The 15,208-nt window shown below is 43.9% G+C and overlaps 2 protein-coding genes across 7 annotated transcripts in view; both read left to right on the forward strand.

The window, feature by feature from the left end:
* The window catches only part of LOC112231940 (zinc finger protein 583), a 969,163-nt gene that overhangs the window by 768,069 nt on the left and 185,886 nt on the right, over positions 1 to 15,208 (forward strand). The window lies entirely within an intron of this gene.
* LOC112231912 overlaps positions 1 to 15,208 on the forward strand; it is a 43,242-nt gene that overhangs the window by 25,486 nt on the left and 2,548 nt on the right. For all 4 annotated transcript variants that reach the window (XM_042311868.1, XM_042311869.1, XM_042311867.1 and 1 more), the window contains exons 3-5: positions 2,873 to 3,058; positions 13,165 to 13,329; positions 13,754 to 13,868. In XM_042311868.1, the coding sequence (XP_042167802.1) occupies positions 2,873 to 3,058; positions 13,165 to 13,329; positions 13,754 to 13,868 (466 nt within the window). The remainder of the gene's footprint in view (positions 1 to 2,872; positions 3,059 to 13,164; positions 13,330 to 13,753; positions 13,869 to 15,208) is intronic.

The following is a 15,208-nucleotide window of genomic DNA, read 5'->3' on the forward strand; positions in this document are numbered from 1 at the left end:
TTTCCCTTGGGAAAAATATTGCTATACTGGTATCCTCACAGGCCAGTGTTAAGGTAATGTGCATTGTGTAACAAAAAAAAGTAATTTGAGCACATACAAAATCGCTGTCTTGACTTTGGCTGTGTTATTTATTGGAAACCAGCGCAATCATCCAATGTAGAAACCACTCTGTCATTTCCTGTTTGCTAAAATTCTACACTGTTCATTCAATGTGGGGTAAAAAAAAAAAAAAGCACTGAATTAGTGTAGGGAATCATTGTACCATCTAGTTAAAATAACAAAAAATATAGTTTTTACAGCTGTTTGAAGCTGGTTGACTAAAACTGAAAGGCTCAAGCTCAAGGAGTCTCCATGTTAAGTGGAAATGGGATGCGGGGGAGGGGAGAGATTTTGTTTTGAATCTAGTTTTAGTCAGTCATTTTAGTCACTAGTTTTATTTAACAGTTCATACAAACCTCTAACTTAATTTCCATCATGCACATAATAAACTCAGGAAAAAAAGAAACGTCCTCCCACTGTCAACTGCATTTATTTTCAGCAAACTTAACTTGTGTAAATATTTGTATGAACATAAGATTCAACAACTGAGACATAAACTGAACAAGTTCCACAAACATGTGACTAACCGAAATGGTATAATGTTTCCTTGAACAACGGGGAGGTCAAAATCAAAAGTATGTCAGTATCTGGTGTGGCTGCCAGCTGAAGTGGACTGCACCAGATTTGCCAGTTCTTGCTGTGAGATGTTACCCCATTCTTCTATCAAGGCCCTGCAAGTTCCAGGACATTTCTGGGGGGAATGGACCTAGCCCTCACCCTCCAATCCAACAGGTCCTAGACGTGCTCAATGGGATTGTGATCCGGGCTCTTCGCTGGCCATGGCAGAACACTGACATTCCTGTCTTGCAGAAAATTACACACAGAAAGAGCAGTAATAGCTGGTGGCATTGTCATGCTGGAGGGTCATGTCAGGATGAGCCTGCAGGAAGGGTACCACATGAGGGACGAGGATGTCTTCCCTGTAACGCACAGCGCTGAGATTGCCTTCAATGACAACAAGCTCAGTCCGATGATGCTGTGACTCACTGCCCCAGACCATGACGGACCCTCCACCTCCAAATCGATCCTGCTCCAGAGTACAGGCCTCGGTGTAACGCTCATTCCTTCAACGATAAACGCAAATCTGACCATCACCCCTGGTGGGACAAAACCGCGACTCACTTTTCTGGCACTTTTTTGCCAGTCCTGTCTGGTCCAGCATCCGTGGGTTTGTGCGCCCATAGGTGACGTTGTTGCCGGTGATGTCTGGTGAGAACCTGCCTTACAACAGGCCAACAAGCCCTCAGTCCAGCCCCTCTCAGCCTATTGCGGACAGTCTTAGCACTGATCGAGGGATTGTGCATTGCTGGTGTAACGCAGGCAGTTGTTGTTGCCATCCTGTACCTGTCCGGCATCTGCACTGTATTGCCCTGGCCACATCTGCAGTCCTCATGCCTCCTTGCAGCATGCCTAAGGCACGTTCACACAGATAATCAGCATCTTTCTTTTGGTGTTTTTCAGAGTGAGTAGAAAGGCCTCTTTAGTGCCCTATGTTTTCATATTTGTGACCTTAATTGCCTACCGTCTGTAAGCTATTAGTGTCTTAACGACCGTTCCACAGGTGCATGTTCATTAATTGTTTATGGTTGATTGAACAAGCAGTGCTTCTACACCTGCATTGCTTGCTGTTTGGGGTTTTAGGCTGGGTTTCTGTACAGCACTTTGAGATATCAGCTGATGTACGAAGGGCTATATAAATACATTTGATTTGATTTGATTTGCATGGGTGTTCAACTTCTTATGTCTGAAATCCCGTTAACAGGATCGATATGACAACAGCCAGTGAAAGTGCAGGATGCCAAATTCAAACAAATCTCATAATTAAAATTCCTCAAACATACAAGTATTATTCACCATTTTAAAGATAAACTTATTGTTAATCCCACCAGTGTCCGATTTCAGAAAGCACATCATGCGATTGTTAGGTCAGCACCTAGTCACAGAAAAACACAGCCATTTTTCCAGCCAAAGAGAGGAGTCACAAAAAGCAGAAAGAGAGAGAAAATTAATCACTAACCTTTGATCATCTTCATCAGATGACACTCAGGACTTCATGTTACACAATACATGTATGTTTTGTTCGATAAAGTTCATATTTATATCCAAAAATCTCAGTTTACATTGGCGCGTTATGTTCAGTAATGTTTTGCTTCCAAAACATCTGGTGATTTTGCAGAGAGCCACATCAATTTACAAAAATACTCATTATAAACATTGATAAAAGATACAAGTGTTATGCATGAATTATAGATAAACTTCTCCTTAATGCAACCGCTGTGTCAGATTTCAAAAACGATTTACGGAAAAAGCACACCATGCAATAATCTGAGTACAGCGCTCAGGCGCCAAAACTGGACAAAACAGAGCTTCATGTCAAATTAAATTAGCCTCATATGGAATTCTCATCTGGTCACATTTTCGTAAAATAAAATAAAAAGTAATTTGTAATAAATGTTTTTTTTCCCATTATGGCACAGTCATTATGGCATAGTTTTAGTATTGTCACATCCCTACTTACATGTACATCACAGGAGGTTGGTGGCACCTTAATTGGGGAGGACGGGCTCACGGTAATGGCTGTAGTGGAATGTTATTGAACGTGTTTGATGCCATTCCATTTGCTCCATTCCAGCCATTATTATGAGCCATCCTCCCCTCAGTAGCCTCAACTGATGTACATCGTCATTTATTTGCCATGGGGGAGCTTGTGAGACATCCTTACGACATCCATTTCTACTCATGTACCTGTAATAACCTCCTCTCTTCTTGTCAGTCTGCAGATGCAGAGGCTGCAGGTCCTGGGGGATTGTCTCTGGTCAAGCAGGAGAGGACTGAAGGAGACGACCCACAACACAGCAGAGACATCCAGACTGGAGCAGCGGCTGGAGTGGCGCCCCCTGTAGCTACGGACGACCTCGCCACCACACCCCAGCCCAGGACCCGACGCAGCATTACGGAGGTCAGTGGAACATCGAAGGCCGTCCTCAAGTCAGAGACAGACACCGAGACTTTAACTGTAACACAAAGGCTCTTACGCACAGGATCTGACCACAGATCAGACCCAGAGAGACTGGGACTGGGGCCACTGGGCTCTCCTCCTGCTTCAGGCTCAGAGTATTTACCGGTATTTCACCAGAGCCAGGGGACTGTTAATTCCCTTGGCGATGGTGATACGTTAGATACTGGTGGTGATGATCTGTCTTGTTCTTACACTACAGAGACGGAACATGTCAACATGCCCTTGGGTTTAGAGACCCAGACTGATCTGTCTAGAGGGGACTGGAACCGGTACAGTAGTAGTGTATACTCTGAAGGGTTCCTTGATAAGAAAGGGGAGGATCTGGTTGTAGATGAGGTGACTGTGAAAGTGGAGGGTGACGTTCCTCCCACATGGAATGCAGATCATCACCTAGGAGACGGACACTCACAGGGCAGAGATTTCTTAGACTACAGGGAAAGCTTCGAGACAAATCCAAATGTTGCGACCCACTCCCCTTCACACATGTTCAGGGATCGCAACCCAGTGTCCACGTCGATGGGGCCTTCCGATTCACACGGCCGCATCCTTTTCGATCAGATATTGAACTCAAACGACAGTGCTAGAGCCCAGGTTCATGGAGGGGGGGCAACATCAGTTAATAGTAAAGAAAAACGGTTCCTCTGCATGTTCTGTAACAAAGGCTTCAGCTGCCCCCAGAAGGTGGAGATCCACCAGAGGGTCCACACAGGGGAGAAGCCCTTCAGCTGCACACAATGTCACATGCGCTTTGCGGAGGCAGGCACCCTAAAGAGGCACCAGAGGGTCCACACAGGGGAGAAACCCTTCAGCTGCCCCCAGTGTGAGAAGAGGTTCTCCCACCAGCACCATCTGAAGAGGCACTTGAAGGTCCACACGGGAGAGAGGCCGTTCGCCTGTACGGACTGCGGGAAGATGTTCTCAGAGAGGAGCTACCTCAGGATACACCAGCAGAAAAACCATTCCACTCTATAACATAGAAAGTAACTATTCTATTCGACAGCTTCTGACATTTAGATCAAATCTTGCATTAAAGACAATTCATTTTCATTGTCAGCAGAATGGATCCATAGATGCATTTGGAATAACAAGAGTAACAGATTTCAGTGTTTAAATGTTCCTGGGTAGAATATTACAGCCAGACCTTGTGTGATATAAAAGGCATATATGTAAGCCTAAGAAGTCTGTTATATTGTGTTTGTACTATGTAGGCTACAGTGCCTTCAAAGTACTCAGACCCCTTTTTCCACTTTTTGTTGTGTTTCAGCCTTATTCTAAAATGGATTAAAAAATCCTCAATCTACACACAATACCCCATAACGACAACAGGTTTTTCGAAATTTTTGCAAATGTATTAAAAATAAAGAACAGAAATACCTTATTTACTTAAGTATTCAGAACCTTTGCTATGAGACTTGAAATTGAGCTCAGGTGCATTGTGTTTCCATTGATCAGCCTTGACGTGCCTACAATTTAATTGGAGTCTACCTGTGGTAAATTCAATTGATTGGACATGATTTGGAAAGGTACACACCTGTCTATGTAAGGTCCCACAGTTGACAGTGTATGTCAGAGCAAAAACCAAGCCATGAGTTCGACGGAATTGTCCGTAGAGCTCAGAGACAGCGTTGTGTCGAGGTACAGATCTGTGGAAGGGTATCAAAAAATGTCTGCAGCGTTGAAGGTTCCCAAGAACACAGTGGCCTCCATTATTCTTAAATGGAATAAGTTTGGAACCACCACGACTCTTCCTAGAGCAATCCTATGGTCACTCTTGCCAGAGCTCTAGAGTTCCTGTGTGGAGATGTAATGAAATCAATATTGAACTCTTTGGCCTGAATGCCACATCTGGAGGGAACCTGGCACCATCCCTACGGGGAAGCATGATGGTGGCAGCATCATGCTGTGGGGATGTTTTTCAGCGGCAGGGACTGGGAGAAAGATGAACGGAGCAGAGTACAAAGAGATTCTTGATGAAAACCTGTTCCAGGGCGCTCAGGACCTCAGACTGGGGTGAAGGTTCACCTTCCAACAGGACAACTACCATAAGCACACAGCCAAGACAAAGCAGGAGTGGCTTCGGGACAAGTCTCTGAATGTCCTTGAGTGGTCCAGCCAGAGCCCAGACTTGAACCTGATCAAACATCTCTGGAGAGACCTGAAAATAGCTGTACAGCGACGCTCTCCATCCAACCTGACAGCGCTTGAGGGTCTGCAAAGAATGGGAGAAACTCCCCAAATACAGGTGTGCCGAGCTTGTAGTGTCATACCCAAGTAGACTCGGATGTAATTGCTGCCAAAGGTGCTCAGCAAAATTTTTTGAACTGTTTTTGCTTTGTCATTATGGGGTATTGTGTGTAGATTGAGGGAAAAATACAATTGAATAAATGTTATAATAAGGCTGTAATGTGGAAAAAGTCAAGGGGTTTGAATATTTTACGAAAGCATTGTATATGATGTTCACAAATGCCTATTTCATTACCTCCATTCAGCTAAGGTTTTCCCCCAAAGACACTTTTAATGAGAAAGGGAATGCAGTGTATCATGGAGATTTGTAGTTGAGACCTGTATATGTGTGGGTTACATATGGTGTATTTAAGTCTTGTTTATGTTTAATAAACACAAAGTAACTTTTCATTCTAAGCCCTTGTTCAAACACCCATCACCCACCGAACAAAAAATGTCACTGTCTTTGGAAGAGTGGGGATAGAGTGCCGTCTGAAACCATCAAGTACGCCTCGTCTAAATGTTGCCGATAGTTCAGCAGCCTCTGCCACTCTTTCAGCGTGGTGCACGTGAAGCACGCCTCTGTTTCATGCCGAGGGCGCCAGAGTGCTGTGCTTCCACTCGGGAGAAATGGTATTGCATATTAAGATATGTTAATTACATGCTAATGAAGGTTGCTTCACTACCACACTCACAACGGAAGCACAATCATGCACAGGAGTTTGATGGCACCTTAATTGGGGAGGACGGGCTTGTGGTAATGGCTGGAGCGGAATCAGTGGAATGGTATCAAATACATGTGGTTGATGCCGTTCCAGCCTCCTGTGTAATCATGGTCTCGGATCTGCAGGTGGAGGACTTGTGTGACTTTTGTTAAGCCTGAATTTGACCCAAAACCAACAAGGAAATTTACTGCAGTGTTGAGCGGTTGTATGAAAGCAATCGGTACATCAAGCAAAGCTCTTAACCATGTCAGCCTGTTGTTAATTTCTATTCAGTTTAACTCGCCATAAGTTTGGCGTCTGAACTGTGAGTAAGACATTTTTCTCATTGTGACTCTCTTTAGTATACATCTCACCCTATTCTGCATGAACACGACAGTGTGTTATAATCAATATACACTTACTAAATGAGAATGTTGCCAGAGGGGGATGGCTGCTGTTTTACAGGCTCCTGACCAATTGTGCATTTGCATTTAACTTTTTTTGTACGTAATGTTTCCGCTATCGTTTCCTATGACCGAAAAGAGCTTCTTTTAGCTCAGAACAGCAATTACTCAGCTCGATCTGGACAAAAAAAATTCTTTAAGGAGTCAGACACAAAGGATATACTGTTCTTCATGGACCAGGCCAAAATCCCCATCATTCGTAATTAGAGGGGATCCAGGGGTTGGCGAGTCAGATTCCTGGTGAGAATGCATCGACGAGTGTATAATCCGCCTTTACTCTACTTGCGAACATGCAATCGCTGGAGAATAAACTGGATAAACTGCCCCGTTCGAGACTATCAACAGGACATTGTGAAACATAGGATATAGTTTTTAGAGTCGTAGCGGAACAAGGACATGGATAATATACAGTTAGCTGGATTTTCCGTGCATCGGGAAGACAGAACAGCAGCTTCCGGTAAGACCGGGGGGGGGGGGTCTGTGTCTCTTTAAATAAATAGAATTGCACATGACACACACACATGGACATTCCTGCAGTCACCATGCCAATTGCATGCTCCCTCAAAACGAGACATATGTGGTATTGTGTTGTGTAACAAAACGGCACATTTTGGTGGCCTTTTGTCCCCAGCACAAGGTGCACCTGTGTAATTATGCTGTTTAATCAGCTTCTTGATATGCCACACCTGTCAGGTGGATGGTTTGGCAAAGGAGAAATGCTTACTAACTGGGATTTATGCACAAAATTTAAGCGATAAGTTGTTTGTGCATATGGAAAATTTCTGGGATATTTTATTTCAGCTCATGAAACAGGACCAACACTTTACATGTTGTGTTTATATTTTTGTTCAGTGTACATATTCTTCGTAGCTGTCTATTTACGACCACAAACCGCTACTGGCACTAAGACCGCACTCAACAAGCTGAAAACGGCCATAAGCAAACAGGGAAATGCTGATCAAGAGGCAGTGCTCCTAGTGGCCGGGGACTTTAATGCAGGAAAACTGATCTGTTTGACCTAATTTCTGGCTCCTCTCTCTCCTTGCTTGCAACAAATACACGGATTTGAGGGAAGAGAGAGGAATCTTTCCAAAACTCTGCCACGAGACCGCCATCTCGCCTCACTGTGAAATATCAAGTCGCTGTATTCCTCCAGCAACTCGAAGAATTGCCGGTGTTTCAGTGCCCTCACACTAGGCGGAAATCCCAGGGGGGGAAGGAGGGGACACGACCCCCCCCATCCTGGGAAAAAAATGATTTGTCCCCCCAATATATCACTGTAAACATAACTATGTAATTTCAATAATATTAATAATACGCAATGAAAGCACTTGTGCTATTAAGTGTCTATAATCAGCACGTTAAGTTTCAAAAGATTGCGACACACACACCCCCCCCCGCCCTTTGCCTCACAATGGTTTGACCACTGCCAGTTCCTTATCTGGCAGGTAAGAGGGTTCATATCTACTGTCTGAAAGGCACTCAATGCACGTAACTGACGTGAGGTTAATCCAGTCAATCGCGCCATAGCAACGTTGTTTTTTATGTTGGCAGGGTTTACACACACACTAGCTGAATTTGCAGAGCTAGCGGGCAAACATTTACTATTAAGCTAGCTAGTACCTATTCCATTTATGTGGTGTCGTCAAAGATGGAATCTTTGCCATCGTCAGTTTATTCCAAGATCAGCATGTAGCTGTAGTGCTTCAAAGTCCCTGCGATAAACTGAACTCCCAACTGAACAGAACTACACTCTCTTCTACCATTGTCTTAAATATCTTTAATGGTCTCGTAACAAAAGCTAAATTGTCGCTATGGGACTTTGAAGCACATGTGTGCCGATCTTGGAGTAAACTGACGATAGCAAAGATTATAGCAAACACCACAGAAACGGAATTGGTGCTCGCTAGCTTTGCAAATTCAGCTATTGTTGGAAGCCAGCCAATATGAAACTATATTAAAATGACAAAAGGTTGCAGCATATGTTGTGTAAATGGTGAACTCATACAGCTGTCAACTCTTGTCACTGCAATCCATTTCACATTTGCTAGCTACCTTTTAGATTGAAACCCATATAGAATGATAGAAGATAAGATGATAGAAGCCCATCTCCTACTGTAAATAACGTACACACTGTGTGTGTGTTTGTGCAGCTAGCCAGCCTGCCAGGTAGAAAAATGTCAGAAAAGGGTAAAAAGACTAGTATTTTTCAGTACACCAAAACGCAAAGCAAGAACCCTAGTAGCCTAAGACTAGTTGATAAAATGTTCATTAGAAAGAAGTGAAATGCTAATGGAAATGTTTCACAATGATGTCATTAGGCAGATCAGGCAACAGAGGGCACACAGACAGCAGAACAGATGGGCAGGGACAGACTGGCAGAGACGGGGAGTCTCAGGTAAGTTTGAGTCTTTGTTTGGCAACATTATGAAAGGTTCTCCATTTTTTTGACTTGTAAAATAGGGACATCATTGGAAAATGCCATGGTTACCCCCACTCTCAACTTAAACTGGTGACTGAACTAAGATTTGTTAAAGGCAATGGTATTGATTCATTGTGTAGTTTTGGGTACCGGTAGTTAGGAGTACGGCAAACACCTTGTTTATTTTCTAGGAGACTGAGGCAGTGAGGGTGGTGAAAGGGAAAGCGCCAAGGAGAGAGACTTCAGAGGACAGTGTCACAGCCACGGCAGGACCAGGTGTCAACCTTCTTGCCAGCAGCACCAGTATAGGGGACAGTGTCCCAGCAGGACCAGGTGTCAACCTTGTTGCCAGCAGCACCAGTATAGGGGAATGTGGCACAGCCAAGGCAGGACCCGGTGTCAACCTTGTTGCCAGCTGCACCAGTATAGGGGACAGTGGCACAGCCACGGCAGGACCCGGTGTCAACCTTGTTGCCAGCTGCATCAGTATAGGGGACAGTGGCACAGCATTGTTCAGTTACCTCAGTGATGGCACAAAACCATATCAGCCACACCCGCAATTTATAGAACCGCACACTCTTGCCAACAGAGTGTTGACATTTCAAGAGAGATGGTTTCGCAATTTCCCCTGGCTACATTATAATCCATCAATAAAAGGAGTGTTGTTTTCACTGTAGCCAAGGGTTTTCAAGCCAGCCATATTTTGGCCAAAGAGCAGATGCTGCCTTCATTAGTGCAGGATTTAGGAACTGGAGAAAAGCCATTGTAAAATTCACAGCACATCAAAACTGCCAAACCCACCGCCACTGTGTAACTAACAGCACACCAGCTAAATCCAATCAGTGTCCAGTTATCCAGTGCGTGGGGTAAACAGCAGAAATGATGAAAGCTACCTTGCACTGTATGAGAAAGCAACAACATTGATTGACTCCATTGAATCCATTGAGACACACACAAGACGATTTGCTGGCAAAGCAGTGGATCACTATAGGGCAGAATTTTTTGGAGTGTTGGATGGTGTTGGATGGTGTGGAGGTTCAGTTTGGTGACAGTTTTGACCAGGACAGTCTAAACATTCTGCAAAAGTTGGAAAGAGTGCTTCTCACGGGGGAGTTGGATGAGTCTCTAGATCAGTACCCTGAGCTGAACAGATTCTCTTTCAGTGCAGTTGCCTCTCTTTCGCAACAAATACCCCTGTAGCAGTAGTTGAGAGGCAGCAGAGGTCCTCAGGAGGCTTCCAGTGGAGGTGCGGGTGTTGGTTGACCAAGTTGAGGTACTGATCAGAATTTTGTCTGTAATGTACATAAAGACAGGCTGGACAGTCTTGAGGGAAAATATCTGCCAGCAATTTGTTGGATCCATTGAAACCCTCAAACATATGTTTGGTTCTTTTGTTCAGTAGTGTGTATAGCAGTGGTTCTCAACCTTTTTTGAGTACTGGAACGCCACCATATTGAGGAAAGGCAGGCAAGGTTTTGAGTGGTCCTCAGGGACCTCCACCCCCTCTATATTATATGTAAAGTTAGTGGAATCCTTGTGCTGCTGAATACGTTCATTACACTTTTTTTATTTCATGGACCCCTTGCCATTACACCAGGAACGCCTAGGGGTCCATGTACCCTGTTTGAGAACCCCTGGTGTATAGTATGATATTTGTTATTTTGTTTAGTAGTTTTTCGTACGTGACAGTACACTTACTAATTATTTAATTTAAAATTGCATACTTTGTGTGACATACTTGTCCATAGCTGTTGTTTGAAGAGTTGAGACACTGACTGAAGAATAACTAAGTATTTTGGTTGATTTGTTTGGGTTTTTCATTGAAGTAGTTATTTTGCTTTTAGAACTGTACATTTTGTACATTTTGAGCATTTTGTTCTTGTAAAGATGTTGTAATAGACTCAAACCAGTGGCACATAATTAATGACTATATACATGAATAAGAAAAAGATAAATAAAAAGGTCAGTTCAGTGCGGAGACCAACTTTGTGATGGTTCTCAATGGAGATTCTTTGAGATGAGATCGCACCATGTTCATTGTATTTATGAAACCTGCACCCATACAGTGTACAGTACCATGACCACCTACGGGCCTTGCTTGGTATTGCTGGTTGTAAACACATACCTGCATACATACTGGACTGATAAGGAACACTGCTATAACTATTATTAGTAGTATTATAATGATTTAAACATTTTAACAAGTTGGGACAACCCTTCAGTTAACTACTGTACCTATCAATTATCCAGTAGTAGTAATTATGGTTCTTCAATATACATTTAACATATTACAACGTAGGCTATGTGTTACAGCACTACTTTTGGTGTCCCCCTCAGGAATTGCTCTTGAGAAAATGTAATGTAATTTGTCCCCTCCAAAGTTGATATCAAATTTTCGCCCCTGCCCTCGGAATAATAATGTTCACCATGCGCACAACATGCTGCATCACATTTTGTAAGTCACAGTCTTTGAGTTTAGCCACAAGTGCTTCACGATGAATGATACAATGAAACGTAACAAATTCGGGAATATCATCTCTTTCTTATCAGGCCTCTGAGTCCCTTCTCCTTCCCTCGCATGTTTGGTGCGCCGTCATTGCACACAGATGCCAGATTTGACCAGTAATATTATTATCAGCAAAAAAATGTAACAATGGCTTTCAGAATATCCTCTCCTCGTGTTTGTCCCTGAAGGGGCAGTAAACATAAAAGTTCCTCTCTGAACGACTTGTTTTAAGGGAAGCGGACCCAAACACACAATTGGGCAATGCCACTTACATCCGTGCTTTCGTCAAGCGCAATACTAAAACACGACGCCACTGATGTGTCAGTAATCACTTGCTTACCGATGTCTTCTATGCGTCTTATGGTCGAGTCTGAGAGTTGCAGTCCCTTAATTTGCTTTAAAATAGCTCCCTTGTTTGTGAAACCAGCATACAATATTTTGGCTGAGGCCAAAAAACAGTTTGACAATCTCCGCCGTCTTGTTTCTCGCGAGTATCCAAGCAATCGCATATGTTGCCTCTCGTTTTCTCTGTCGATCATTTGCTGTTGTGCTATTTTGTTGTTTCTGAGGTTGCTTTGTGGCGGATATGTTTTGTCAAAGTGGGCATGGTGTGACTGCAAATGTCGCTCTAAAATTGCTAATTTAAAACAATTGACTGCCTTCTGAGCTAGTTCCATCATGCAGTACAAAAACAATACTTCTGTCCATTTCTCTTGGAACTTTTTTCTTGAATCGACCGTATCCTTCTCTAAGCCACCGGAGCCACGTTAGCTAGATGCATTTCTCCGCCGCCATCTTCCCGATTTACCTGGTTCTCCAGTGGTTGTTCATTCAATAGCTGTCACATTCTCCAGCTCTCCCTCCTCATTTTCATTCTCAATAGATTTGTTTCTTTTAAAATAAGTTGATCCATGTCAACCAGACTGCAAAATTAGCTAGTAGCAACAGCTGCGCTATTCTGCCGTCCAGGGAACTATATATATATATATTTCAATGAAGTGATTCAGGCCTGCATTAAACACATTGAATTGAAATTTTATCAATATTATGTATTATGAATGGAAAATCACCGCAAGCTGCAAATTAAGGGGCCTGCGGACCGGCCCGCGCAATGAGTACCACACCTATAGGGAGGTTGTTAGAGACCTGACAGTGTGGTGCCAGGACAACAACTTCTCCCTCAATGTGAGCAAGACAAAGGAGCTGATCGTGGACTACAGGAAAAGGAGAGCCGAGCACACCCCCATTCATATTAACAAGGCTGTAGTAAAGAAGGTTGAAAGCTTGAAGTTCCTTGGTGTCCAAACACACTAACACAGTTGTGAGGAAGGCACGACCACGCCTATTTCCCCTCAGGAGACTGAAAAGATTTTGAATGGGTCCTCAGATCCTCAAAAAGGTATGCAGCTGCACAATCGAGCGCATCCTGACTGGTTGCATCACTGCTTGGTATGGAAACTGCTCGGCAGCAAGACCGCAAGGTGCTACAGAGGGCAGTGCGTACAGCCCAGTACATCACTGGGGGCGAGCTCCCTGACATCCAGGACCTCTATACCAGGCGGTGTCAGAGGAAGGCTACCCAAGTCATTGTTCTCTTTACTACCTCAGGACAAGTGATACAGGAGAGCCAAGTGTGAGACCAAAAGGCTACCCAGACTATTTGCATTGACCCCCTTGTTTTATTCTTATTTTTTCAAGTGTATGTCTGTATCACCTGTCTCTTCCAGGAGGAGGAGGAGGGTTTGGAGGTGCTGCTGGTGAAGGAGGAGGGCTGCGAGGAGGGTCTGGGGAACCGTGAGGGGATCATCGTCATGAAGGACAACCAGACTACACCTCCTGATCCCACAGAGGAACCAGCTGAGCAGAACAGGACCACACACAGTCTCACTGAGGTGAGCCCACTGAACTACTGTTTGAATCAGAGGAGTGTTGGTCAGAGGAGTGTTGATCTAAGATCAGTTTTGCCTTGTAGATCATAATTAATAAAATTATATGGACAGATCCTTTATTCAACTAGGCAAGTCAGTTAAGAACAAATTCTTATTTACAATGACGGCCAAACCCAGACGACCTTGGCCAATTATGCGCCGCCCTCCCGATCACAGCTGGTTGTGATACAGCCCCGGATCGAACCAGGGTCTGTAGTGATGCCTCTAGCACTGCAATGCCTAAGTGCCTAAGACCGATGCACCACCCTAGATTGGCACTCCTACTATGAGACACTTTCTGGATACCGGCCCTGGTCTTGACATGCCTTTTGAAAGATCCAATTCCAACCCAAATAGTGTCAACTAAACCCAACCTTATTTCTTGCAGTCTGTAAACAACATGGAAGATGGGAAGCCTGATCTGCTGCTGGTGAAAGAGGAGACAATAGAAGACAGACCAGAGAGCATTGACCTGCTGAGTGGACTAAAGATGGGGGAGCAAGGTAAGGGCGACATACTTTTGTGTATGTATAGTGTATGTGAGGATTTGGCTATTTCAACCACACCCGTGGCTGACCTAAGATCACCAGGCGCAATACCAAGCGTCGGCTGGAATGGTGTAAAGCTCGCCACCATTGGATTATACATAGTGTAACGTTTGGTGGAGGAGTAATAATGGTCTGGGGGTGTTTTTCATGGTTCGGGCTAGGCCTATTAGTTCCAGAGAAGGGAAATCGTAACGCTACAGCATACAATGACATTCTAAACGATTCTGAGCGTCCAACATTGTGGCAACAGTTTGGGGAAGGTCATTTCCTGTTTCAGCATGACAATGCCCAGTGCACAAAGTGAGGTTCATACAGAAATGGTTCCTCGATCGTGTGGAAGAACTTGACTGGCCTGCACATTCAGTTGAAGTTGGAAGTTTACATAGGTTGGAGTCAAACTCGTTTTTCAACCATTCCACAAATTTCTTGTTAACAAACTATAGTTTTGGCAAGTCGGTTATGACATCAACTTTGTTTATGACAGGTAATTTTCCCAACAATTGTTTACAGACAAATTATTTCACTTATAATTCACTATCACAATTCCAGTGGGTCAGAAGTTTACAAACATTAAGTTGACTGTGCCTTTAAACACCTTGGAAAATTCCAGAAAATCATGTTATGGCTTTAGAAGCTTCTGATTTTGAGTCAATTGGAGGTGTACCTGTGGATGTATTTCAAGGCCTACCTTCAAAGTCAGTGCCTCTTTGCTTGACATCATGGGAACATCAAAAGAAATCAGCAAAGACCTCCAAAAAAAATGTGTAGACCTCTACAAGTCTGGTTTATCCTTGGGAGCAATGAAGGTACCTTGGAAGCAAAGCCTGAAGGTACCACGTTCATCTGTACAAACAATAGTACGCAAGTATAAACACCATGAGACCACGCAGCTGTCATACAGCTCAGGAAGGAGACGCGTTCTGTCTCCTAGAGAGGAATGTACTTTGGTGCGAAGTGTAAATCACTCCCAGAACAACTGCAAAGGACCTTGTGAAGATGCTGGAGGAAACGGGTACAAAAGTATCTATATCCCACAGTAAAAGGAGTCCTATATCGACATAACCTGAAAGGCTGCTCAGCAAGGAAGAAGCCACTGCTCCAAAACCACTATAAAAAAGCCAGACTACGGTTTGCAACTGCACATGGGGACAAAGATCGTACTTTTTGGAGGTCTCCTCTGATCTGATGAAACAAAAATAGAACTGTTCGACCATAATGACCATCGTTATGTTTGGATGAAATAGGGGGAGGCTTGCAAGCCGAAGAAAACCATCCCAACCGTGAAGCACGGGGGT

The sequence above is a fragment of the Oncorhynchus tshawytscha genome, linkage group LG34 (genome assembly GCF_018296145.1).
Source record: "Oncorhynchus tshawytscha isolate Ot180627B linkage group LG34, Otsh_v2.0, whole genome shotgun sequence".
NCBI lineage: Eukaryota > Metazoa > Chordata > Actinopteri > Salmoniformes > Salmonidae > Oncorhynchus > Oncorhynchus tshawytscha.